At 37.0% G+C, this 21,574-nt stretch overlaps 1 protein-coding gene across 8 annotated transcripts; it reads left to right on the top strand.

Moving 5' to 3' along the window:
• The first annotated feature begins 895 nt into the window (after window positions 1-895).
• LOC122080850 lies at window positions 896-20,590 on the top strand. Of its 8 annotated transcripts, none has more exons than XM_042647736.1 (7): window positions 897-1,174; window positions 6,437-6,532; window positions 11,746-11,827; window positions 18,245-18,417; window positions 19,154-19,259; window positions 19,356-19,623; window positions 20,179-20,590. In XM_042647736.1, exons 5-7 carry the CDS (start codon window positions 19,176-19,178, stop codon window positions 20,325-20,327), a joined length of 501 nt encoding a protein of 166 aa, XP_042503670.1. In that variant the 5' UTR covers window positions 897-1,174; window positions 6,437-6,532; window positions 11,746-11,827; window positions 18,245-18,417; window positions 19,154-19,175; the 3' UTR covers window positions 20,328-20,590. The 8 variants fall into 8 exon arrangements, with proteins under 8 accessions (XP_042503698.1, XP_042503683.1, XP_042503690.1 ...); XM_042647741.1 differs by having other exon boundaries at window positions 11,741-11,827; XM_042647764.1 differs by lacking the exon at window positions 11,746-11,827 and having other exon boundaries at window positions 896-1,174; window positions 19,169-19,259.
• Window positions 20,591-21,574: the final 984 nt, after the last annotated feature.

Here is a 21,574-nt window from a genome sequence, read left to right as displayed (position 1 = left end):
GGGCCAATGGAAGAGCACATGGAATCATTAATAGTAGAGGGATTTTTGCTTTTTATGGGGGCGGGGCGGCCATTCTGTCGCCTCTTTGTGTTTGGGCTTTAGGGCCACACTACTTTTTAGGTTTTTTTTTCCCATTATTTTAGTAGGGGAAAAGAATTCAGCCAGTCTGGTGTCGGCTATACTTAGACACAAGTGGAGTGAAAAGACCATGTTGCCTCTCTCCATTGTGCCCTAAAGATGCCCTCTCGTGTCCTCCCATTGGCCATGTGTGCTAGTGTTACCTATACTGAGACTGACATGGTCATTTATTCTCTTACTTCATTAATGGAGAGTGTTCTTTGTGGCTGAATCGAATTATTGTGTTCAAATCAGGGAAAAAAATAAAAATTCAAAAAATTCTGCCATTATTTACGAATTATTCGGCTAACGACCCTCTTTATTTATTTAATTTTTTTTTTTTACTTGTTTAACAAAAATTATTAATGAAAACTTTTTTTTTTATAAGAACATAAAAATAATTGTTAACTACTTGAAAAAAATGGTTTTTTCGTCAGAAATAGTTTGATATCTCTATGTGTAAAATGGGTTTTTGAATAAATTCTTGAAAAGAGGTTTCTTTCATCCATCTCCTGTATAACTCTTTTTCTCCACTTTGGGTCAAAGATAAAAAGGCAAAAGACTTGGATTTCTAATTACAAAACAAATGATTATTTTATCATTCCACATTAGGTTTTAGACACAGACTCATTAAAATTGAGTACAAAATGACTGAAAATTAATTTTGACCAAAATACATAAATTGCTTTTTAGATTTTTTTTTTTTTTTTTTACAAATTTTATCTTATTTTTTTATTTTCTATTTTCACCTTAATAGGGTAAAGCCGTAACAAGGGTTTCCAAATTTCATCTTCGAAGTTCCAATTGAGTGAGTCGTGAGAGCCTCGAGTCACGGGCGGAGAGCCACACCCACCGCTGCAACAATTCCAGCGGTCCGGCCAACCCTGCTAGCATTCAACTGGATAAAATCTAAGAGTCTGACACGCTAAGAGAGAGGCCTTCCATCGCTGCAAAACCAGAAAAGCTCGCGCCTTCATTCTCAGTTGAACAACTCGAACCAGACGAGAAAACGTAGCTGCTTGGATTCAGCTGTCCCTCGACTCCTGGACTCCCTCCAGTATGTAAAAAAACCAAAAAATCCCACGCCCTTCTGTTTTAATTTCTTTCGTTCTTCGGTTCTTCTCCCCCACGTCCTTTATGGTTGGTTTATCTTACTCGAATGCTAAAAATCTTCTCAACTGATGCCAAAGCTTGTTCTTCTTTATAATTTTTGTTCTTTTTCTGGGCTGAAGGCTGAACTGTGTTTTTTAATCTGTTTATGTTTTTATTTTATTTTTTTAATGAAATCAACCAATTTACAAATTTATTTCTGAATTTTTGGCCGTTATTTTAGTGTTCTCTGATTTCTGTTTGGTTTTCATATACTATGACAGTTGAAAATATTTGTGCTGAAACGGTTTGTGGCCAATACATGATTGACCTCATACATTCTTCCACTACTACCCATGACACTCAACTAACCCTTTTGATGGAGGACCGGTAGGGGTAAAGAAGAAATCCCTGAGAGGGATCTCAGAATTGCAGGGAGAGGGAGAAATCGCATTAAGAAAAGGGGAAAAGGGGAAAAGGGGGGAAGGGGGGGGGGGGGGAAGAATCACATATACGCCCACAGGCTCTCAAATACTCAAACTCAATTCATCTTTTCAAATCTGTCTAATAACTTAGATTACATGCCCTTATATAATAACTGAAAATTAAAACTTGCCTAGTAAAATCTAAAACTAAAATTAGCAACTTCAAATTTGCTTCCTAAATTCTAACTAATTAAATTAGAAACAAATAAAATTTAAATTGGTAACTCCCTAATTGACTAAGAACTACCCAAAAATAAAAGATTACATATCATCCCAAATTAAATAACTCAATTCTTCTTAAATAAAGTAACTCCTAAAATATCTTATTGATTTCAATAATCTAATCGGACCCGACTCGTCTCGGTCGAGATTGCCCGACGGGTCAACCCAGTTCAGCCTCGACTCTGCATCAATTCCCCCGATGTTAAGAAAAACTCGTCCACGTTGATGCAGAATCGAGGCTGAACTGGGTTGACCCATCGGGCAATCTCGAGACAAGTCGGGTTCGATTAGATTTTTGAAATCAATAGGATATTTTAGGAGTTACTTTATTTAGGAAGAATTGAGCTATTTAATTTGGGACGATATGTAATCTTTTATTTTTGGGTAGTTCTTATCAATTAGGGAGTTACCAATTTAAATTTTATTTGTTTCTAATTTCATTAGTTAGAATTTAGGAATCAAATTTGAAGTTGTTAATTTTAGTTTTAGATTTTACTAGGCAAGTTTTAATTTTCAGTTATTATATAGGGCATGTAATCCAAGTTATCAGACAGATTTGAAAAGATGAATTGAGTTTGAGTATTTTAGAGTCTGCGGGCGTGTGTGTGATTCTTTCCCCCCCTTTCTTAGTGCGATTTCTCCATCTCCCCTGCAACTCTGAGATCCCTCTCAGGGATTTCTTCCTTACCCCTACCGGTCCTCCATTAACTTGGTATCAGAGTCGAAGGATCCTATTCCTTCCCCATCTTTCTTCTTCCCTTCCCATTCTCTGTGTCGGATTCCACCGACACTGAGAACAAAAAAAAGAAAAAAAAAAAAAAAAAGAGAAAAGGAGCAGCAAGAAGAAGAAGAAAAAAAAAAGAACCGAGAAGAAAGAAAAGTCGAGAAGAGAGAGATAGAAGCTAAAAGAATAGAAGAAGAAGAAGTAGAAGCAGAGAGCGATTTTGATCATTGAATGAATGTGTTGAGTGTGATTCTCCTTTTCCCCCTCTCTACTCTGATTTCCCCTCCCTACCCTAAGGGTTCTCCATCACCTTTTTAACATCGAACGACAGGTATTTTAGTGCAACTTTGCTGCTTCTGAAAAAAAATAGGAATGGAGATCTTACTTTTTATCCCATCTAAAATGGCAATGATGAGAGTTGGGCTCTGCTGACAAATACACATCCTCTTATGAATTATGATGCCTTGTTTTAGCTCTACAATTTCAAATATACAACTTCAGCTAAGTATCATAAAATTTCAACCAGGATCAAAATTTTGATAGAATTTAGGAATCAGAAACAGAGATCTAAACTTTTGGTCTGTATCACTCATTTTAGCTAATTCTTTTGAGTTGATTGCAGAGTATTTCTTCGAATCAGATTGAAGCATCACTTCTGTGATACGAATACAATAAATATTAAAAGTAATATATGGATTTTTTGCCCAACTTTTATTTTGATAAAAGAATAATTATCGAATCTGAATCCGAATCTGAATCCAAGCAAGAATTTTATTTTGTCCGCTTTTTTTACCAAACTTGTAAATTAACAAAACGATAATTTTCTGTCCGAATAATACCTGAATCTAAAGTTGCTAACCCACCACCTCTCTTCTCTACCTATATGGGCCATTTCACATGGGGAGGAGAGAGAGAGACTATGGCGGAGGCTGCGCACCCCCACAGCTAGGGGTGTCAAATGGTCGGTTCAGTTCAGTTTCGGTCGGGTTGAATTGGTTTTGGTCTAGGAATGAGGGAGACCAAAACCAATTCATTAAGGAACTCCGGTTTGGTTTATTTCAGTTTTTTAATATCGGGTTAGTACCGGTTTAGATCAGTTTATTATTGGGCTTGAACCATAATGAAATCTTACATTCATAACTTATAGTGACAAGATTTGACCAAAAAAACACTTTAAATTTATGATTAAATCATGGTCTATCGTTGTAAGGGAGCAAATATTGAAACCAATGGCTAACAAATTACTAAGAAGATAACTAATATTGAAATCACAAAATGATCCCTATTATCCCCAATCATTCATTTAACTATCCAACTAGGTTTTATAGTGAACAAGGAAATCAATGGAAACATTATTACAATTTACAAATTAATTTTTCTATTCATAACCTAATATTCAATGATTTGTAACAATACCCTTTACAATAAAAAAAGTTTCTCACTAATATTGTGAAAAATGGATAGTCAATTCACCAATTTATAATCTCACAATCATTTATTTTTTTATTGGTTTTATTTGGTTTGGTTATTGTTCAGTTCGGTTTGGACTGATTTTCAGTCGGCCATAACATACCTCAGTCCAAAATCGATCTGATAAGAATTGGTTTGGTTCGATTCAAGTTTTATCGGTTGCTTTTGATTGGTTTTATCGGTTCGGGCTACATTTTTACACCCCTACCCACAGCGCCTCCCACAAAGTGCAAAACTTCAAAACTCAAAATTGCTAAAATCCCCAAATCGTCTCTTCCAGTTTCTCTAGTTTCAGAACCTAGCCCCCTGCCCTTTCTTGTTTTCATCCTTTGTTTCCAATTGATAGCAGCGACAGCCTATGCTTCTCCATCTCTGTTCTCCATTGATTGCAGCAGTGGTCTTCTCTCTCCACCCAAGGGTATTGAACCCCTGCCTCTTCCTCTGCTCTGTCTTCGTTCCTAGTTTATAACACCAGGGAATCTTCATCCCTGAATAATTGCAGAAGCGGCTGGTGAGTCTATCTCTGTAAGCCGTCTTTGTTCACCTTTTCTTTGGACCTGAATAATATTGTTGATCTATTTTCATCTTTGGCTTCTTTGTGGTATTGGACCTTGATTGAGGCTTATTGTTTGTCACCCACTTAATAGAGGGTCTAAGGGATTAAGATTTTCAATGTCATTTGAAAACTTGTAGACTTCAAAAAATTATGATAAATTATCCTACGCAGAAACACCAGATGGCCATCGAAAGTGACAAGGAAGATGATGTAAACCTCCTGACCATTTTACAGGGAGATGTCTTGAAGGTAGAAGAAGAGAAAATACTAGTAGCAACGTTTGGAGATTAGGAAACTCCCGTTTGAAGGAATCCCCTTCAAATTGTGGCCTGCAGAAAAAAACATATAAACTTGTACAATACAACCTAAATGTATTATACGCCTTAAAAAATGCTCTTTAAAAGAAAAAGGAAAGAAATTCAAAATCCCAAATAACGTTTCTTTCATTTTCTCTGGTTTGGGAACCCTAGCCCCTGCCCCCTTCCTATTCTCCATCTCTGTTCCCAGTCCCACTGCAAAAGGGGGCAGTGAGTTTATATCAAAGTTTATTTAGCCCAATGTCCCTTCATCTTCTCCATCTTGGTTCTCAGTCGATTGGAGCGGCAATTTCTATTTCCATCTGAAGGTCTAACTGGAAGAAATTTCATGCAAAAATAGAGTTTGGTTTCCAAAATCAATTCTCTGTGTTTGTTGATCTTTTACTTTACAGTTTCTATTTTCTAAGAAATATCAAAACGAACCATATGAAATTCAACCGTGAGTTAATCCTTTTTTTTTTTTTTTAATTTTCTTAATTAGTTAGAGACTAAATTCTACGACACTGAGGTAGGATCCTAATGATCCAATCCAGTTGTCAATAATGGAATTGTTCAGATGTTTATGATTTTCTAAGGACGACTAAAGGTTGGGTAACATGCTGTGGACTTCTAGGTTCTAATTAAGCATTAGCTAGTGTTCTCTATACCCTATAGGATACTTTCATAAGTGGCTCTTGTATACACAGAATTAAAGACAATATAATCTAAGCGATTTCTTACCTGGGAAATCAGAATTAGGTGTTACAAGTCTTCTATGGGTCTATGATGGTTCTAATAACAACTTGAATAGCATTCTATAGTCAAGTGATGCTCAGCCTCTATCGAAGGCCCCTTTTTTTTTTAATAGCATCTAGCTCCAATCATAACTACTAGATTGTGTTTATTTCAGTTGTGAGGCTTTCTTTGTATAAAATCATTGTGTAAATGGTATATACACATGTTTGTTACATAGTGAATATATGCCCGTATTTTTACTTGCAGAGTGGCCATATTAAACAAGTACCGCATCATTTCGATATGCGTTTTATTATGCTGGAATTTTGAAAAGCATTATTGCCGTTGGTCTGTTTAATTGCATACATATCCGTACCCGTTTTATTGCGGTTTCCCGTACTATGGTATGAAATATGTGAACGACATTTTGAAAGAATTGCAATGCTGATTCTGTTCCATTGAAAGAAAAAGAGCTAGAAATAAAAGTGTCCAGCTCATGAATTGAAGTTTAGAACTTTGTTGCATGTACTCTTTGTTGTCTGGAAAGTGTGCAGTTGTACTTTGGTAGAAATACTTCTGGTCCCTGAATGTTGCTGGTAGAACTTATTATGTCCCCATTCTACATAGTAAACATCCTCCACTCCAAAATTGAATGTTGGAATTTTACTGTATTTTTATTGGCAGGTGCTACCTTTTAACACACAGCATTGACTTGGGATTTCACTTTAATAAAATTTTGTAGGTTGCTGCCCTGTTTTGAATATGGGCTACCTGCTGCCTGTCAGTTTGTAAAGAGCTGGGAGGTTCTTCATTTGAAATTTCTGTTGACAACAGAGAGGTTAGTGTCCCCTTCTCTTTTCTTTTTAACCCATATTGTCTTCTTATAATTTCAAATGAAATTACCCTGTACAACTTTGATATACGAGGACCAGTGGAGGAAATGCATATTCTTTATCTTTCTATGCCTCATGTCTGATTGTGAAAAATCTTCTTTTAGGGCTAATTTAGACTTCGAGGAAGAGCCATAGTGCTTTCTTCTTTCTAATGTGATTACACAAACCATACCCTTTAATCAGTGAGCTTTGAGGATGCGTAGGTAGTGCAGTTAAATGGTTCAGTTTGTATTCAAGCGACAATCATGACTGTCTTTTTAAAATCCCTAAAAAATGGCCTGTGGAGCTTTGGTCCTGGCTGCTAATCCATTGTAGAACTGCCAGTACTTCAGTAATAACAAAAGTAAGATACTGGGATAGCAAGACAGGTGTGTAAGAAATGGACATGGGGAGGTTGTAAGAAGAGACGATTCATTGAGGATAATGAATTTGTCGATGGTAAGAAAGGTCGTATTCTTAAGGACTTGAATGGAGGAAGAGGAAAAATTGGGATAGATATAGGTTTCAACATTTTTGTTCTTACTTGAGGGTTTTGAAGTTTTCTAATGTACAAAATCTGCAGGGTAGAGCTTTTCGTGGTATCAGTTTGAGTTATCTGATCTTTCTCTTTTTAGGATTGGAGGAAGAACAATTTTGGGTAGTCTTCTGAACATAAAGAGCTTGCTTAGGTCCGAAGAATTGTTACTGTCCTCCATGGTCAGTTGTTGGATGTCCACTTGCAAGCTAGTAGATCATTGGTGGTGATTGACCTCAGTTATGGGTCAGAACAGAGAGCAATGCCATAAGCCATGTGTATGTGAGAGGTCGAAGTTTTTTCATCTGAGTAGAAGCTGGGGAGGGCATAATTATACAGAAAATTTACCCTAATCATAGGTTAGTATCCATAAGATTATCGAAGCGTATTGTGGCATTGATATCGTAACCATGTTATTGTTATAAAATGGAATCATGTTGATGCTTTTTTTATGGAGGGCCTAGTTTGTGATGAGCTTGCCTCATGGACATTGGCCACATCTAATATGAATTAATTTGGAGCTTTTGCCCCTTTGTGCACCTCCCTATTCTTCATTTTACAATTTAAATGATTAGATCTTGATGGGTCTTGTAACTGGTTGCTTGAAGTTTAAGAGATAATTCAAAAGAACAAACAAAGCTAAATCATACGTATTACGAAATTAATGTTCATAATTATGCAGTTATGTGTTGAGAAGGAAACAAGACCAACGGAATAAGAAAATAGAGGAGAAAACATAAAACATTGCTTCTGGAGAACACTTTAATAATGGATCCAGCAAACAAGAAATATAGCTACTTCCTTTCTATTATTTATTTTTAGTTTCTTTCATGGTCTTAACGTTTGTGTCTCCCTTGCCATCTGCTTGAATCCCTTCCAAATCAGGAGTCAATATTTTTAAACCCCTCAAGCTTTAGTGCCAAATCTTTTCTTACATTATTAAGGCTGAGTGGTGAAACTATGCTCAAGCTCCTCTGTGATGTCCTAGATTTTGTTTCATTCAGCTCAGCTTGGTGTAGAAGTACATGGATTCTCTTTGGAAATTCTAAGAAAGCTTTCACTCTTAATCCTTTGTGCCTTCTGTGTTTTTTCTTTTTTTTTGGTTAAAATATCATTTTGAAGCTTGGATAAGAGTTTTTTTGCACAATTCCAGGCTCTCCATGTATACTTCCTTGAACAAATCTAGCAGAAATCTCAATTGGGCAAGGGCGTAAGGTGTGGAGGGATGAATCTCAGGCGCCTCCGGTACCCTCTCTTTATGTGGGCTTGGATCATTGAAACATTTTGGCTTTTCAAGTGAAATAAAAGGATTATATGATCCAAAGCTACACATGTCTTGGGGGAGCTTGGCTTCAATGATGAACTCACAGATGAATTGTTTTTTATTAGAAGCTGATCTGGACTACCATTGGCTGCGGGGTTAAGAGGGTTGAGAGCTAGGATCCTACCTGAAGTCTCAGATGAACCAGGATTAAACTGAAAGAGAAATCTCACTTTCAATCGATAAGAGTTGGTGTGTGTATTAGTTCTGTTGAGAGGAAGGGGAAGACTTTTCTCATTTACGGTTGACAGAATGTTCTGATATTTATTAAACAGGGCCACTATTTTGAGTTCTGTTTTATTTCACCCTGATTCTAAATTCTGAATTTGCATATTGGTCCTTACCTTCAATCTATTTACTGCTGTCGTAGACTCTGTTGGTTTTTCTAAAGGGCACAAACTTGCCTGAAATTACAGAATTGCCACTGAACTTTTTGATTGAGGATTTTCTTGATTGGGACATTCAATCATATTAGGGTTTTGGAACCCTAGCCCTCCGACACCTAGTTCCTATTACTTTTGAGTTACCCTGTTTCGTTACTATCCCAGACTTCACAATTAGTTTCCATTTAACAATTTCAAACCCTAGATCCAACCTTATTCTGTCCTGCGCTGGCTATTATTGTATTTCCTTAATTTTGGCCCTAATTTCTTAGTTTAGGGTTAGGGTGTTTTTTGGCTGGGGTTGATCATAAATAAAAAAAAAGGTGACATAGAGGATGGTGTTTCACAGAGAATTGAAGTGGGATGGATGAAGTAGTGAGGTGCAATTGGTGTGTTGTGTGAACTAACGTATTCTTTCAAGCTAAAGGAAAATTCTATAGGATTGTTGTACGACCCGCTATGATGTGTGGGCCTTTGAGGCAGAATGTTGGGCAGTTAAGAAGTGTCATATAGAGAAGCAATGGTAGTAGAGATGGGGATGTTAAGATGGATGTGCGGCAAAACTAGGAAGGATAAAGCAAGGAATGAACATATTAGAGTGGATTTGGGAGTTTCCCCTATCAATGACAATCTTTGAGAAGGTTGTTTGAGGTGGTATGACCATGTTCAATGGAGGCCTAGGGATGCCCTAGTGAGGAGTAGTGATTTGATCCCGATTGAAGGAGCTAAAAGAGCTAGCGGTAGGCCTAATATGACAATAGCAGAAGTAGTGGGGAATGACATGCATAGTCTATTAGAGGGTAGTTGAGATTCTCCTGATGTGCTGGGCTGTGCCTCTTTCCTCTTACTTTCATTTCATTTCATTTCATTTCATTTCATTTCATGTCTCATATTTTGTTGTTACCTCAGTTTTCCCTTTTCTGTTGTGCTCGGATCCATATGGCCCAACCCCATTAAGTTGGGATGAGGCTGAGTTTGTTGTTGTATTTTGTTGGCTGCTACTGTAAATGCCCCGTCTCTCTGCCCCCAAATAATCCTGGTTGAGATTTATGGGTCAAATTGAACGTCTCCAACTAGAGAACATAGAAACCCCAAGAGTTTAAGGTTGCATTTATACACTTAAATCTGTTCTTGTGATAATCTTAAGGTTTCACTTATATTTTTCCCCCATCTATGGTTTCTGCACTTCTGCTTCTTTTCTGGTGAGATTGATGTTGAAATGAAGATATGTCTCTTGATTTGAAATTTTAGGATTGTCCATTCTAAACTCTATTACTCTGTTATCTATCAGGAAAGAAGAACTGTAATTCATCTACAAGCATTTGGTGAGGAATAGGCAAACATGGGTGTTAATATCATATAAACAACAAGAAGTCTATAATCAGTAAAGAATTTCAAAGAAAGTTTTTTAATTCAAGTAATCTACACAATGGCCGCTTCTTTGATGGAAGGGGCATTGGCAACTGAGGAATTTAGAGGGTCTTATGTTCAAGATTGAAAACAGATTTATCTAGTTCTGGTATGTTGTTCAATGATGTGGTGAATGAATATGCTAGTTCTCAGTCCCTAAGGTTTCTGTTGGGAGTGTACTTTGAGGCATGGTGAGAGGAATCTGCAGTGAGTATGATGCTGTTCTGATTGGTTCCCTTAGCTTTTCTGTCAAAAATGTAATTTGAGGCGGAGTGAGAGAAAACTGCAGAGTTTTTTAGTGTCTAGCTCTGTTGAATGTTATTGGGAATGGAGTCTGTGTACCATGTATGGTTGTAAATCTTTTATTTATTAAGGAAATTCTGTTCTTCCTTCACTTGCATACCATTAAATTGATAATTGATTATGTAAAACGGGTATTATTAAAAAGGAGAGGTTGAATTTTGAAATGTAAATATTTAGTTCCAGAATTAATGTGTTCCCAAGGCAACCTTTTGATCAGATTTTGAATGCCTTGTTCAATAAGAAAAATGAAGAAAACTATGAATTTTAGTCATTCGGATTGATTCCTGACTCTGAATTTGCTGACTATCACTTCAACCTCCTTTTACCTCATGCATGCTTCTTTGTTTGGTCACTTCAATCAACAGAAGATATTTGGTTCTCCATCCCACTTCACTTCTAGGAAAATGTAGGGCATCGGGTTTGAGGCCTGTGATTCTTTCTTAGGCACAGCTACTTCATTAAATTCTGTTGAACACTAGCATTTATTTGAATATCTCAACAAAGATTCCTGTTATTAGTTGATTCGTAATATCTCATAATATTTGCAGGACTTAGATATGTCTTCATATTTGAATTGGGGCTTTTCTACCTGCCCCTTTTATGCTTAAACTAGTTTATCAATTGTAGGAAGGGGTGTAAACTTGATGACTGTAAAGATTTGAGAACAAGAATCAGAGAAGAAGAAAGAAGAGAGACAAAGAGATTGGTGTAACTGGGGAGTCACAACCGTGTCGTTGGGACTGGCCCTTTCATTTAATATATAGACCATCTATTACAAAGTGATGCAGCACCGAAGGTCTATTCTAGGAGGAAGAATAGGGTCGACCCAAGTGGCTGAATGGGTCGACCAGATCTGGTTCATTATGGCCCACGATCGGGGCTATTGATGGGGGGGTTATTAGATTGTTAATTAGGTTCTAATTTCAGTCAGTTTCTAATTCATGCTTTTAGTTAGTTTCTAATTTTAGTTGTTTATAGTTTTCAGTTTTAGTAACTACATGTTAGTAGTTTAGTAACTCAATTTTTAGAAGCTTTTGAGTTTCTATTTTTTGTAAACATTCCCCCCATCATTATAAATAAAGGAGAGGGCTCCCATTAAGCCCACAATTTTATGATTAAACAAAAATTGTTGCTGTTGCAATGTTTCTATTGAGAATACTTTCTGTCTGATCAAAGTGGTTGGGTTTGGTGTTTGATCCAAGCGACTCCTTGCGGTGTGAAGTCCAGGAGGTCTTCTTCAAGCTTTATTATTCTCTTCAAGTTCTTATCTATTTTTCAAGTCTATATCCAAGGAATACTACTGCTACAGGTATTTAATTTTAACCATAGTTCTGTCCAGGCGATAGCTATTCTGGGTAGGATTTTCGACCTGCTGTTCTGGTCTAATCCCTGATCCTCTCTGGCTGAGATTTTGACAGGAGGTTACCCTTCATTAGAGAGTAACTCAGTCCAGAATTGGAGCCCATTTGATCTTAGGTTGCTGAGTTACTAAAAATCTCTGGGATTTTGTCTTTTAGTGACCTGTAGCTTCTGATATTGAAATCAATAGTTCTGTTGGTGTTGATATTGATTTCTGGACTGCTGTTCATGTTATCTTGTTGACTTGAACTTGTTGGGAGTCTTATTCAGTTCCTGGTTTAGTCCTAAAGATTACTGTTGATTTGTTTCTTCTCTGTGATACTGTTACTTGAGATCGATAGCTTTCTGGACTGTTATTTGTATTCTGTTTTCTGATATATATTTTGGGATTGGTTTGGTTGTTCTTTGGTTTAAAAGTTCCTGTTGTTTGGGGTCTAGTTTGAACTTTCAAATCTAGTCCTACATTACAAAGCCATAACACAAATAAGAAAACTAGAAGGCATAACCAAAAAGGAAACTAATTCTAATAGATAACAACTACCCTAAACCCAATAGGAAACTGACAAAGATATGCTTGGATCAATTATAGTCCCATGGTATGGAGGTTTATAAACATACCCATAGACCTCCAACCGACACATGCTCTCATATACTCTAACCCTCCCCCTCAAGCTGGAGTATACATAGAGCAAAAGAAAGCTCTAGCTTTGACTAACAAGAACTCCAATGAGCACAGAGAGAATTCCAATCACCCATCATAAACCCATCAGCAATGAACAACACCACCATTAGCAACGAAAGCCCTTCCAAAGAAGGCACTTCAATAGCAACAAAAACCCTTTCCAAAGAAGACACTCCAACAACAATGAATGCCCTCCCCAAGGAAGGCACTCCAATAGCAACGAAAGCCTTTCCCAAAGGAGGCACTCCAACAAAAACTGTATCTCCCAATAACTACAATAAAAGCATTCACGAGCCTCAGACAGAGATCTCCCCAAATAGGCGCCTTACAGAAAATTCCACAGATAATAGGCAGCATCAGGTTGCTGGGGACAAGAAAACATCAGGTTGTTGAATATACCAAATAACATCAGGTCGTTGAATATACCATTTTCAAAAGATAAAATAGTTGTTGAGGACAGACACAAGTAGATAGGTCTTCAGACAATAAATCAAATTAAACAAATAATAATATGAATCTCCCCCTCACGTGTAGGGGTACACAAGGACATAATTTTCAACAACCACTATTACAAAGAATCTCATAACCAAGAGCACCACAAATAAATAGTTTCCAATCTCCCCCTTATGGTAGCAAATCTGAACAAATAACTCCAATTACCACGCATGCAAGTATTGATTTTCCCAAAAAGTGAAAATTCCAAATTGAGATGATCCCAGGCCCACCAAAGCAATAATTTGGCACATATATATGCCCAATCGCAATTCTGTAATTACTTCATATAATCCCCAATTGATGCGGAACTTGGGTCAAAATACCCAATTGGGTTCGGTATGGACCCACTCATAGTTGTCAAGGCGTCGCCTAGGCGTCGCCTTGGCGTCCAGGCGGTTTGCCTGGGGCCTAGGCGACAGCCGCCTTGTTGCACTGCATGTCGCCTATTTGAATCCAATAAAAATAGTTTAAAAATCAAATTCCAAAAGGATAAAAAGTCAACCCCCCAGTCCAAGAACAAAAACTGGATTTTGGTTATAGGGACGATTTTCAACTTTTAAATGCTAGGGTTTTTCTCAATTATGAAAATTTTATAAATTATATCATGTTAAAACATTGTTAAAAACCAAAAGTCCGGTAAAAAAATATTTTGTTTTGATATTCATAAAATTATTTTCATTCAGGTGATTTTAACAGTATTCGCGCACTTAAAAATAAGTTTGATTGAAGCATTACTTTGTCATTGCAACTCAGATTTAAGTAATCTTAGACTTGTTTAAAAGCTGGTTTTATATTATAACTAATACAAAAAGTCTCATGTAAAAATAAAATCATTTGACCAGTCAAACTTATTATAGAATAAGAGCATTTCTCTAAATGTTGATTTTTTATAACTTAATATGACTTAATGTTAATTTTTTATGGTTTGATGTGGCTAAATGTTGATTTTTAATGACTTGATGTGGCTTAATCTTGATTTTTTATGATACAAGGTATATATAACTTACTAAATAATGTTAGAAAATAGGAAAAATAAAAAATAACACTTGTTCGCCTAGTTCGCCCTAAGGCGGGCGCCTTCTCGCCTAAGCGCTTAGACAACCCTCCACCGCCTTGGCGCCGTGACAACTATGGACCCACTCAAATACACAATAGGCAATACCAGAATTTTTTTCAAGGGGTTATTTTGGTAAATAAAAGGGAGGAATCCCAGAATTGTAAAATATCTTAAGGATGAAAAAGGGATGGCATAGCTATAATTTAATTGAAATCCAATGAAAAACACAGCCCAAGGCAAAAGGGTAAACTTGGAGGAGAAAATAAAACAAACATAATGGAGAATAAAGAGAAAGTGAGGGTTAAAAATCTGGAAAAAACAGATATAAAGGAAAGGGTTCAAAGAACTACCGTGAGGAGTTTGTCTACCACGGTGAGTTATTATCTAAGTTTAATTACCCATATATGGGGGTAGTTCAGAGACCAGAAAATAGAAGAAGGTGATTGATCTCTTCTTCTCAATAGGGCACTAGGCGGCAGACCTAGTACCAATGAGATTACCTCGCAAGGTGGGAAGTAATCTTGCAAAGAAAACCAGATCAAGGAGTGACAACAATCGAAGAATCAGAACTCTTCCACCTTTGATCAAGAGGCAGCGGTGAAGAACACAGAAGTAGGTTAAACACTTGCAATTCCAGTAGCATCCAACGAAGTAGCAGAAAGAGAGAGCAGCGGTAGCATATTTCTAAGCGACAGACGCGGAATACTCTAGGCAAGCCAACTGAAAATCTTCTTCTTGCGATCAAGTGATGGCAGTAGCAATTGACAATAAAACCGGAATCCTCAGAATCAGATTGATCAGCTCTTCAAGATTTGCGGCAGAAGCCCTAAAACCCGTACTCTCTTCTAGATTCAATCGATAGCAGCAGTAAGGGAGATACCTATGTTACTGGCGGTGCAAATCGATTGCAGGAATGGATAGCAATCAGCACCCAAGTCAGACCACTTGAAGTAGCAGAGAATGATCTTCAAACTGACGTGGTTATGAATTTCTTCAGCAACTGTAGGAACAAACAATACAGAATGAGTGAACAAAAAACAGATAGCAGAACAGCAAACAACGATAGCATAGCGGATTCAAAACCAAAACAGAAGTCACTCGTCAGAAACATAGACAAACACAGAACACTTGTTCTTCTTCTTTTTCTTCATGGCTCTAATACCATGTAAAAATTTTAGAATAAGAATCAGAAAAGAAGAAAGAAGAGACGGACAACGAGATTGGTGTAACTTGGGAGTCACAATCGTGTGGTTCGGACTGCCCTTTTCATTCAATACATAGACTATCTATTACCAAGTTGTAACACAGATAGGAAAACTTGAAGGCATAAACAAAAAGGAAACTAGCACTAACTTAGCTAACAACTACCCTAAACCCAATAGGAGAGTAACAAAGATATGCTTGGATAAATATAATTCCACGGTATGGAGGTCTATGGACACACCCATAGACATGCTAATGCAGGAGTAGATTACAAGAAACTACCCCAGCAATTTATAACCCCAAACAATACCAATAGGACCAGAAAACAAAGAAATAATACCATCAAATAAACCCCCAAGGATACAATACCCATATAGGAGCAAAACCAGCCCAAAACACAACCTGATGGGAGAGAGAAAGACCTGTTATAGAGTTGGAGAGAGAGAGGTGCGGCCAAGTCTGTAGGAGTCCGATTGAGCTGCACTATTGGGCGTAGATAGTCCATAGGGAGGGTACAAAAACCCCTAAAGTTTAGAGGATTCTAACGGCTGGTTGTGAAGTTACAAGCTTTCTTGATTTTTTGACCTAGGAGAAATAATCGCAGGCTTCAGGAGAGAATCAAATTTGTTTTGTAACTTGGACAGATCTGAACTTTTGAATACTCACAACAATCGTATACTTCAACAGCAGTAACTTTAGGATAAAATAGAAAACTTTAAACTAGAAGAAACAAAGTGAAAAGTGGGGAAGGAGAGGTTGTCTCGGCCCGGGCTTCTCACCCACAGCTATCCCTGCTGTTCTAAGCAATTGACTGCAATTATTCTTTATTCAAATATGAAATTATGAGTACATAGGCTCCTCTATTTATAGAAGGCAGAATAGCAATCAAACTACTACTAGGAGTTAGTTTCCCAGTAGGACTAGACACTCCTACTTCAACTAGAAGCTAGTTTCCCAATAGGACTAGACACTTCTACTACAACTAGGAATCATAGTTTTTAAGGCGGTAAGGCGACGGAGGCGTTTGAGGGTCTTTCGGAGTGCCTTAGCGATAAGGCGGGCATAAAGCGTCGTCTTATCGACTAAAGCGTTCCTGTGTAAATTTTTTTATAAAACCAATCTATTTGGCTCAAATCCTAATTGAATCTTATTACTCATGTTAAATAAATATTAAAGGTTCATATTTATACCAATGTAAGATATTCATCAAGAAAACAAATCAATAAAGTAAATAAACTAAGTTCATCTTCATCAACCATCATAACATATTAACATATAATATAAATACATAATTATGAAACAAAATTATAAATATAAATTAAAGAAGACAAAAAATACAAGTATTTATTATACTTACCTCTATGATGCCAAAATGAGTGCCTAGGCCCTAAGGTCATCCACTATATTTATACTCTTGTCAAAGAAGAATGAAGCTCACAGCTGCTGGAGCAAAATGGTCGCCTGGATCAGTGGTTCTTCCTTGTTCTTTGATTCCTTCTCAAAGCCCTTTCTTAAAACCCTTGACAAAATCCAAACCTTGTTTGTGAATCGTGTTTTTGTTTTATTTGTTTTGGTTATTTTTGGTGGAGTAAAGCTGATCTCATACATCTCAAGTGTTAACAAAACCATACACCTACCAATAAAAAATCTATATTCAGAATCTTTATCAAGTAATTTTAAAATGTGTTTAAAAAAAAAAAACCCATAAGGCGCCACTTCACGTAAGGCGGAGTACTGCCTTACCATCTCTAGACCGCATCGCCTTAGCAGCGCCTTAAAAACTATGCTAGGAATTCAAAATTGGACTAGGAATAATAAACCTATGTGGAAAACAAATAGAGTCCTAAGACAATTTAGACTCGACATACCACTTACTCAACTCGATGGGCCCAATGGCCCATTAATTAATTAAAAACAACTACTAATTATTCCCCTAGCCGATGGGCCCAAATTGGCCCTTATTTGTACTTAGCCACTCAGATGGACCAAGTAGGGGTTCGGCTGGCTTCTTGGCTGGACCCTAGCCTCTTAGGTGGACTAAGGCGGGACCCTTCTTCCTCTCATATTTCTTTCCATAATGTGGATCTACATCACATGCTCTCATATACTCTGTGACTATGCCTATAGCCTTGGAAAGATTCAACTAAGAAGCTTATGTGATTTCTGGAACTAAAAAATTCATCAAAACATCATGTAGACTTGGAAGGATTCAACTAAGAAACTTGTGTTTTCCGGAACTTAAAATTTCTGCAAAGAATGATGGAGATGTTAGCATTTTTGAAATTCATCTCTCTCCCTCTTCTTCATTTGGTTTATGCTTTATAATGCCTAGGAAATAGTTTTCCATTGACAATAACTTATTTCTAGTTGTATAACTATATTAATGATTTATTTGCATGGATTGGTGGATGGGACCGGCTGATGTCACAGGACTAGTGTAATGGTCTGGGCACCTGCCATGTGTTTGATTTTTTAAATTTTGTTGGTCCTCAAAAGTAATGCATATAAGGTAGTGACCACAAGCTGAGCCCTGCAGCTTACATCTATTCTATTTATCTTAAAAACGTATATTCTTTGAAGTCTGGTTGGGTCTATGTTACTGTCTTGGATCCTTATATTCATTGAGATCTTGGGGAAGGTGAGACCTATCTATTTGTTATGTCTAGAATTGCTTACAATAAAGCACTAATCCCCTTATCTGACCTGATAGGATCCAGATCCATCTGATTCTTAGGTCAAATATGGAACAGGTGCATTAATTAATGTCGGATCTGGTTCCTAACTCAGATTGAATTTTGAACTGATTTTGGATCCATATAATTTGCTTATGCCCTAGTAAACTGTTTGAAAATATTATTAATTACCAATAAAAATAAAAAAGGAATCTTATTTAATTAATTTGACCCAAGCTTGAACTACTAAATTTTCAGATGATTCAGGCCTGAACTTTGCATCGCATGGTATGACATGGGCCATGCCCAAGCTTGAGTGGTAATTCGGCAGGCCCTGTTGTGGTGATTCAATAGATTGGTTGGTGGTGATTCCCAGGACATATCCTCCTTTCTTCCAATCTTCTTCCATCTTTCTAAGTTGCTGAACTCAGGTCAATACAGAATTCAGTTCCTGATTTTCTTATTTGAGCATCTATATTCTGTTGGATTGGTTATTGATCATCAGAACCTAATTATCCATGAATTGTACAGATGTTCAACATATTCTAACCATTGGATGCTTATATTCTTTAGTTTCCTTGTTCAACATAAACTCTTCATTATCTCCCGATTCCATCATTAGAATTGGTTGAGATTTGAATAGATTGTTCCTCTAGTTTGTTTAGCCCTTTTGATCAGGTTTTCATCTATTTCTGAGTTTTGCTTGCTGAGATACGATCTCTCTTTTATTCTGGACCTGCAACTGTTGTGAATACCTTGATTGATGATGTTGCAATCCCACACCCCCATGCCTGAAAACTAAATACAGTTATATGCATCTCCTCCTATTTCCAACTGAAACCAAGGTTTCTTCCCCCGAAAAAAATGTTGTAAAAATAAATAAATAAAAAGGGGGGGGGGGGGGGGGGGGGGGAAGGAGAAATAGAAGGAAACAAAGGGGAGAACAGGAGCCCTTGAGCTTGGTTTGATAATTTTATGTATATTTCTTGTTCTTTTCTCCATTTTCCATCATATTTCTAGCTTTTTTCGTCGTCATAAAATTGTTTGAGATCGTTTTTCCTGATATGCTTCCCATTATACGTATCCTCTCTTTGCCTTTACATCTGTTTTTGCTTGATTATCTGCTTAGTTTTCAACAACTCTCCTTATTCAAGATGATTTTCATAGGATCTGTTTTCATTGGATCAAAATGGATGACCCTATGAGGCAACTGCAACAGAACTTAATTGAGGTTGAGACTGAAGCTGAGAGACTTCTTTTGGCGAGACACCAGGTAATTAAAAGTTTTCATGTCATGTTTAGAAGAAAAATAAAATTTGCATTCCAAACATTTGTCAAATGTTATGATGAATTCTGGTGGGAAATGTAGCTAGTTGAAAATGATAGAGCTAGAAATGGAAATAGAGAGGCACTGACAGCACTTCGGAAGAGAGCACGAACTACAAAGACCAGTGTGCCATCCCCTTTTGAGTCAATAATGAGGGAGATCAAAGATCCTGAATCAAGGCCTCTGGTGAAGGAGGTTTGCACCACATGTGGAAATCATGATTCAAAGGAGCATACTTGGATGATATTCCCAGGGACAGATGTCTTTGCACAGATTCCATTTCACGCAGCTCATACAATATTGGAGAAAGGTTTTCTTTTTCTCTTACCTCCCTGGATCGTTTCCTTAATTGATGATATGTTCAAGGCAGTTTTTAGGACATTCTCAGAGAAAATCCATCTTATTATTCTGAAACCACTATAATACTGTATGGAATCAGCGCCCCGCCCCTCTTATTTTAAGGGGTATAAAAAGTAGCTGGCTTGGTTTTCCTGCATGACACACATAGGAAGGGCTTTCTGCGCAGCCCTAATATTTGATATGGTTAGATGGGCCCAAATTTTTTGAGCTAGGGACCCAATGTCCACTGCTCATATGCTAAATTTCATCCCAACCTTGTTCCAAAGTAAAGCTTTGAAGATCTACCAAGGAAATGAAACTAAAATAAAGGGGACAAAATGGTTGAGAACAAATGGATGCTGAAGTGCAATGGAAAACACCAATTCATGAGTTTGATAACCATTTCTTTTAAAGTGGTTTGCCCTATTTATTATTTTCTCTATATTATTTTGTGGTAATAATAATAATTTTTATTTATTTATTTATTTATTTTTTTAATAAATATTTTTTTTTATTGGGTCTGCAGATCAAGAACGACTTGACTATGATACGAAGAAACTACAAAGTTTTGTGAAGGAGAAGTCCCTTCAGATTTCAGAAATGGGTGTTCTTGCTGACAGTATTGGACCAGGTACACTCAGATCGCTGGTTACATTAACTGACAAATCAAAGTAAGTTTTGTAAGACAAAGTAACAGTATAGCACTTGTTTTTACCATCTTCATTTTCCAATGATAGTTACGTCCCTTAGGAGGTGAATTATTTTAGGGATTTGTTGGGTGGTTTTGTTTGTGGTCACTCTTCAGAGGAAATGTAATTATGTGTCTTGTCATGCTGAGATACTTGAGGGATCATAAATTTTTTTAGGGATTTGTTGAGGGTTTTTGTTTGTGGTCACTCTTCAGATGTAATGTAATTATGTATCTTGTCATGTTGTCATACTTGGGGGATGGTCATGATCCAATACACTTGAAGAAAATTCTTGAACTAAGAAGAGGAGGGGGGGGGGGGGGTTGGTTATCATAATTAGGGTTTTATTTTCTCATAACAGTATGACTTGCATGGGTCTGATTAGGCCCTATGTGATAGAGGACACTATAATGATTTTTACTCAAATATCAATAGTATATACGTAACAAGTGTTTAAAAAGGGGGTTTAAAGTTTTATAGATTTATAGTAATGTTTCATCAAAGAAATTAGGGTGAGTTCTTCGAAAGGCAGCGTGGAGGCCAATGGAATGCAAGTGGAAGCATCAACAAGGATGACATTTTCACTTTTCAGGATGGGTCACAGTCATTTCACCCCCTCAATGTCTTGGTGCAAGGGTCACGTAACCTTTCAGCTTTATTTTTTTCAAAAAATTATAATATTAATGCTGTTTCAGTGAAGTGAAATCTTTTGGCAATATTGTAGTTTTGTCAATTGAACTCACTTTTCAGACACTTTGTTTTGGGTGGCAGTCTTCTATTAAAAGGATTCATCTATGGTTACACCATGGCAATTCATGAGCTACTTTAAATGCCTAGCAGACGAGAGAGAGAGAGAGAGAGTCCTAGCCACGTTGACTCAGAGAACTGTTTTCCCAATTTGATATTAGATGGTTATATCCAAGTAATGAGGAAAAGATCCCCATAACAGCTGCGCAAAATTGAAACTGCACGCCCCCACTCATATTATTGTACCCTCTTCCCATTGAATTCCCCTTCCCAGCCCACTATTTGAAGGGTTTTCCAGTAATACTACTCTCCTTTTACCCAGAATTGCACACAAGCGTATGAGGAGAGAGAGAGAGACAAAGGGCATAAGGCCTTGAGGCATTTTTTTTTATTCGAAAATAAAATTACGATTAAAGTAACAGAGGGAGTCCAATGTTTTCAGGATTACAAACATACATAAGATGTTTTGTTTATAAGTGTTTGGTG

The sequence above is a fragment of the Macadamia integrifolia genome, chromosome 1 (assembly GCF_013358625.1).
Source record: "Macadamia integrifolia cultivar HAES 741 chromosome 1, SCU_Mint_v3, whole genome shotgun sequence".
Taxonomy (NCBI): domain Eukaryota; kingdom Viridiplantae; phylum Streptophyta; class Magnoliopsida; order Proteales; family Proteaceae; genus Macadamia; species Macadamia integrifolia.
The sequence above is the reverse complement of the archived record's forward strand: the minus strand, read 5'-3'. Positions and strand labels throughout refer to the sequence as shown.

What these genes read in the sequence shown, in the direction of transcription:
- LOC122080850 (XM_042647771.1), top strand. Translation starts at nt 19,176, where the DNA reads ATGGATGACCCTATGAGGCAACTGCAACAGAACTTAATTGAGGTTGAG. An exon ending in TTCTTTTGGCGAGACACCAG is followed by an intron (nt 19,260 to 19,355) that starts GTAATTAAAAGT and finishes TGGGAAATGTAG; the next exon opens with CTAGTTGAAAATGATAGAGC. An exon ending in TCATACAATATTGGAGAAAG is followed by an intron (nt 19,624 to 20,178) that starts GTTTTCTTTTTC and finishes TTGGGTCTGCAG; the next exon opens with ATCAAGAACGACTTGACTAT.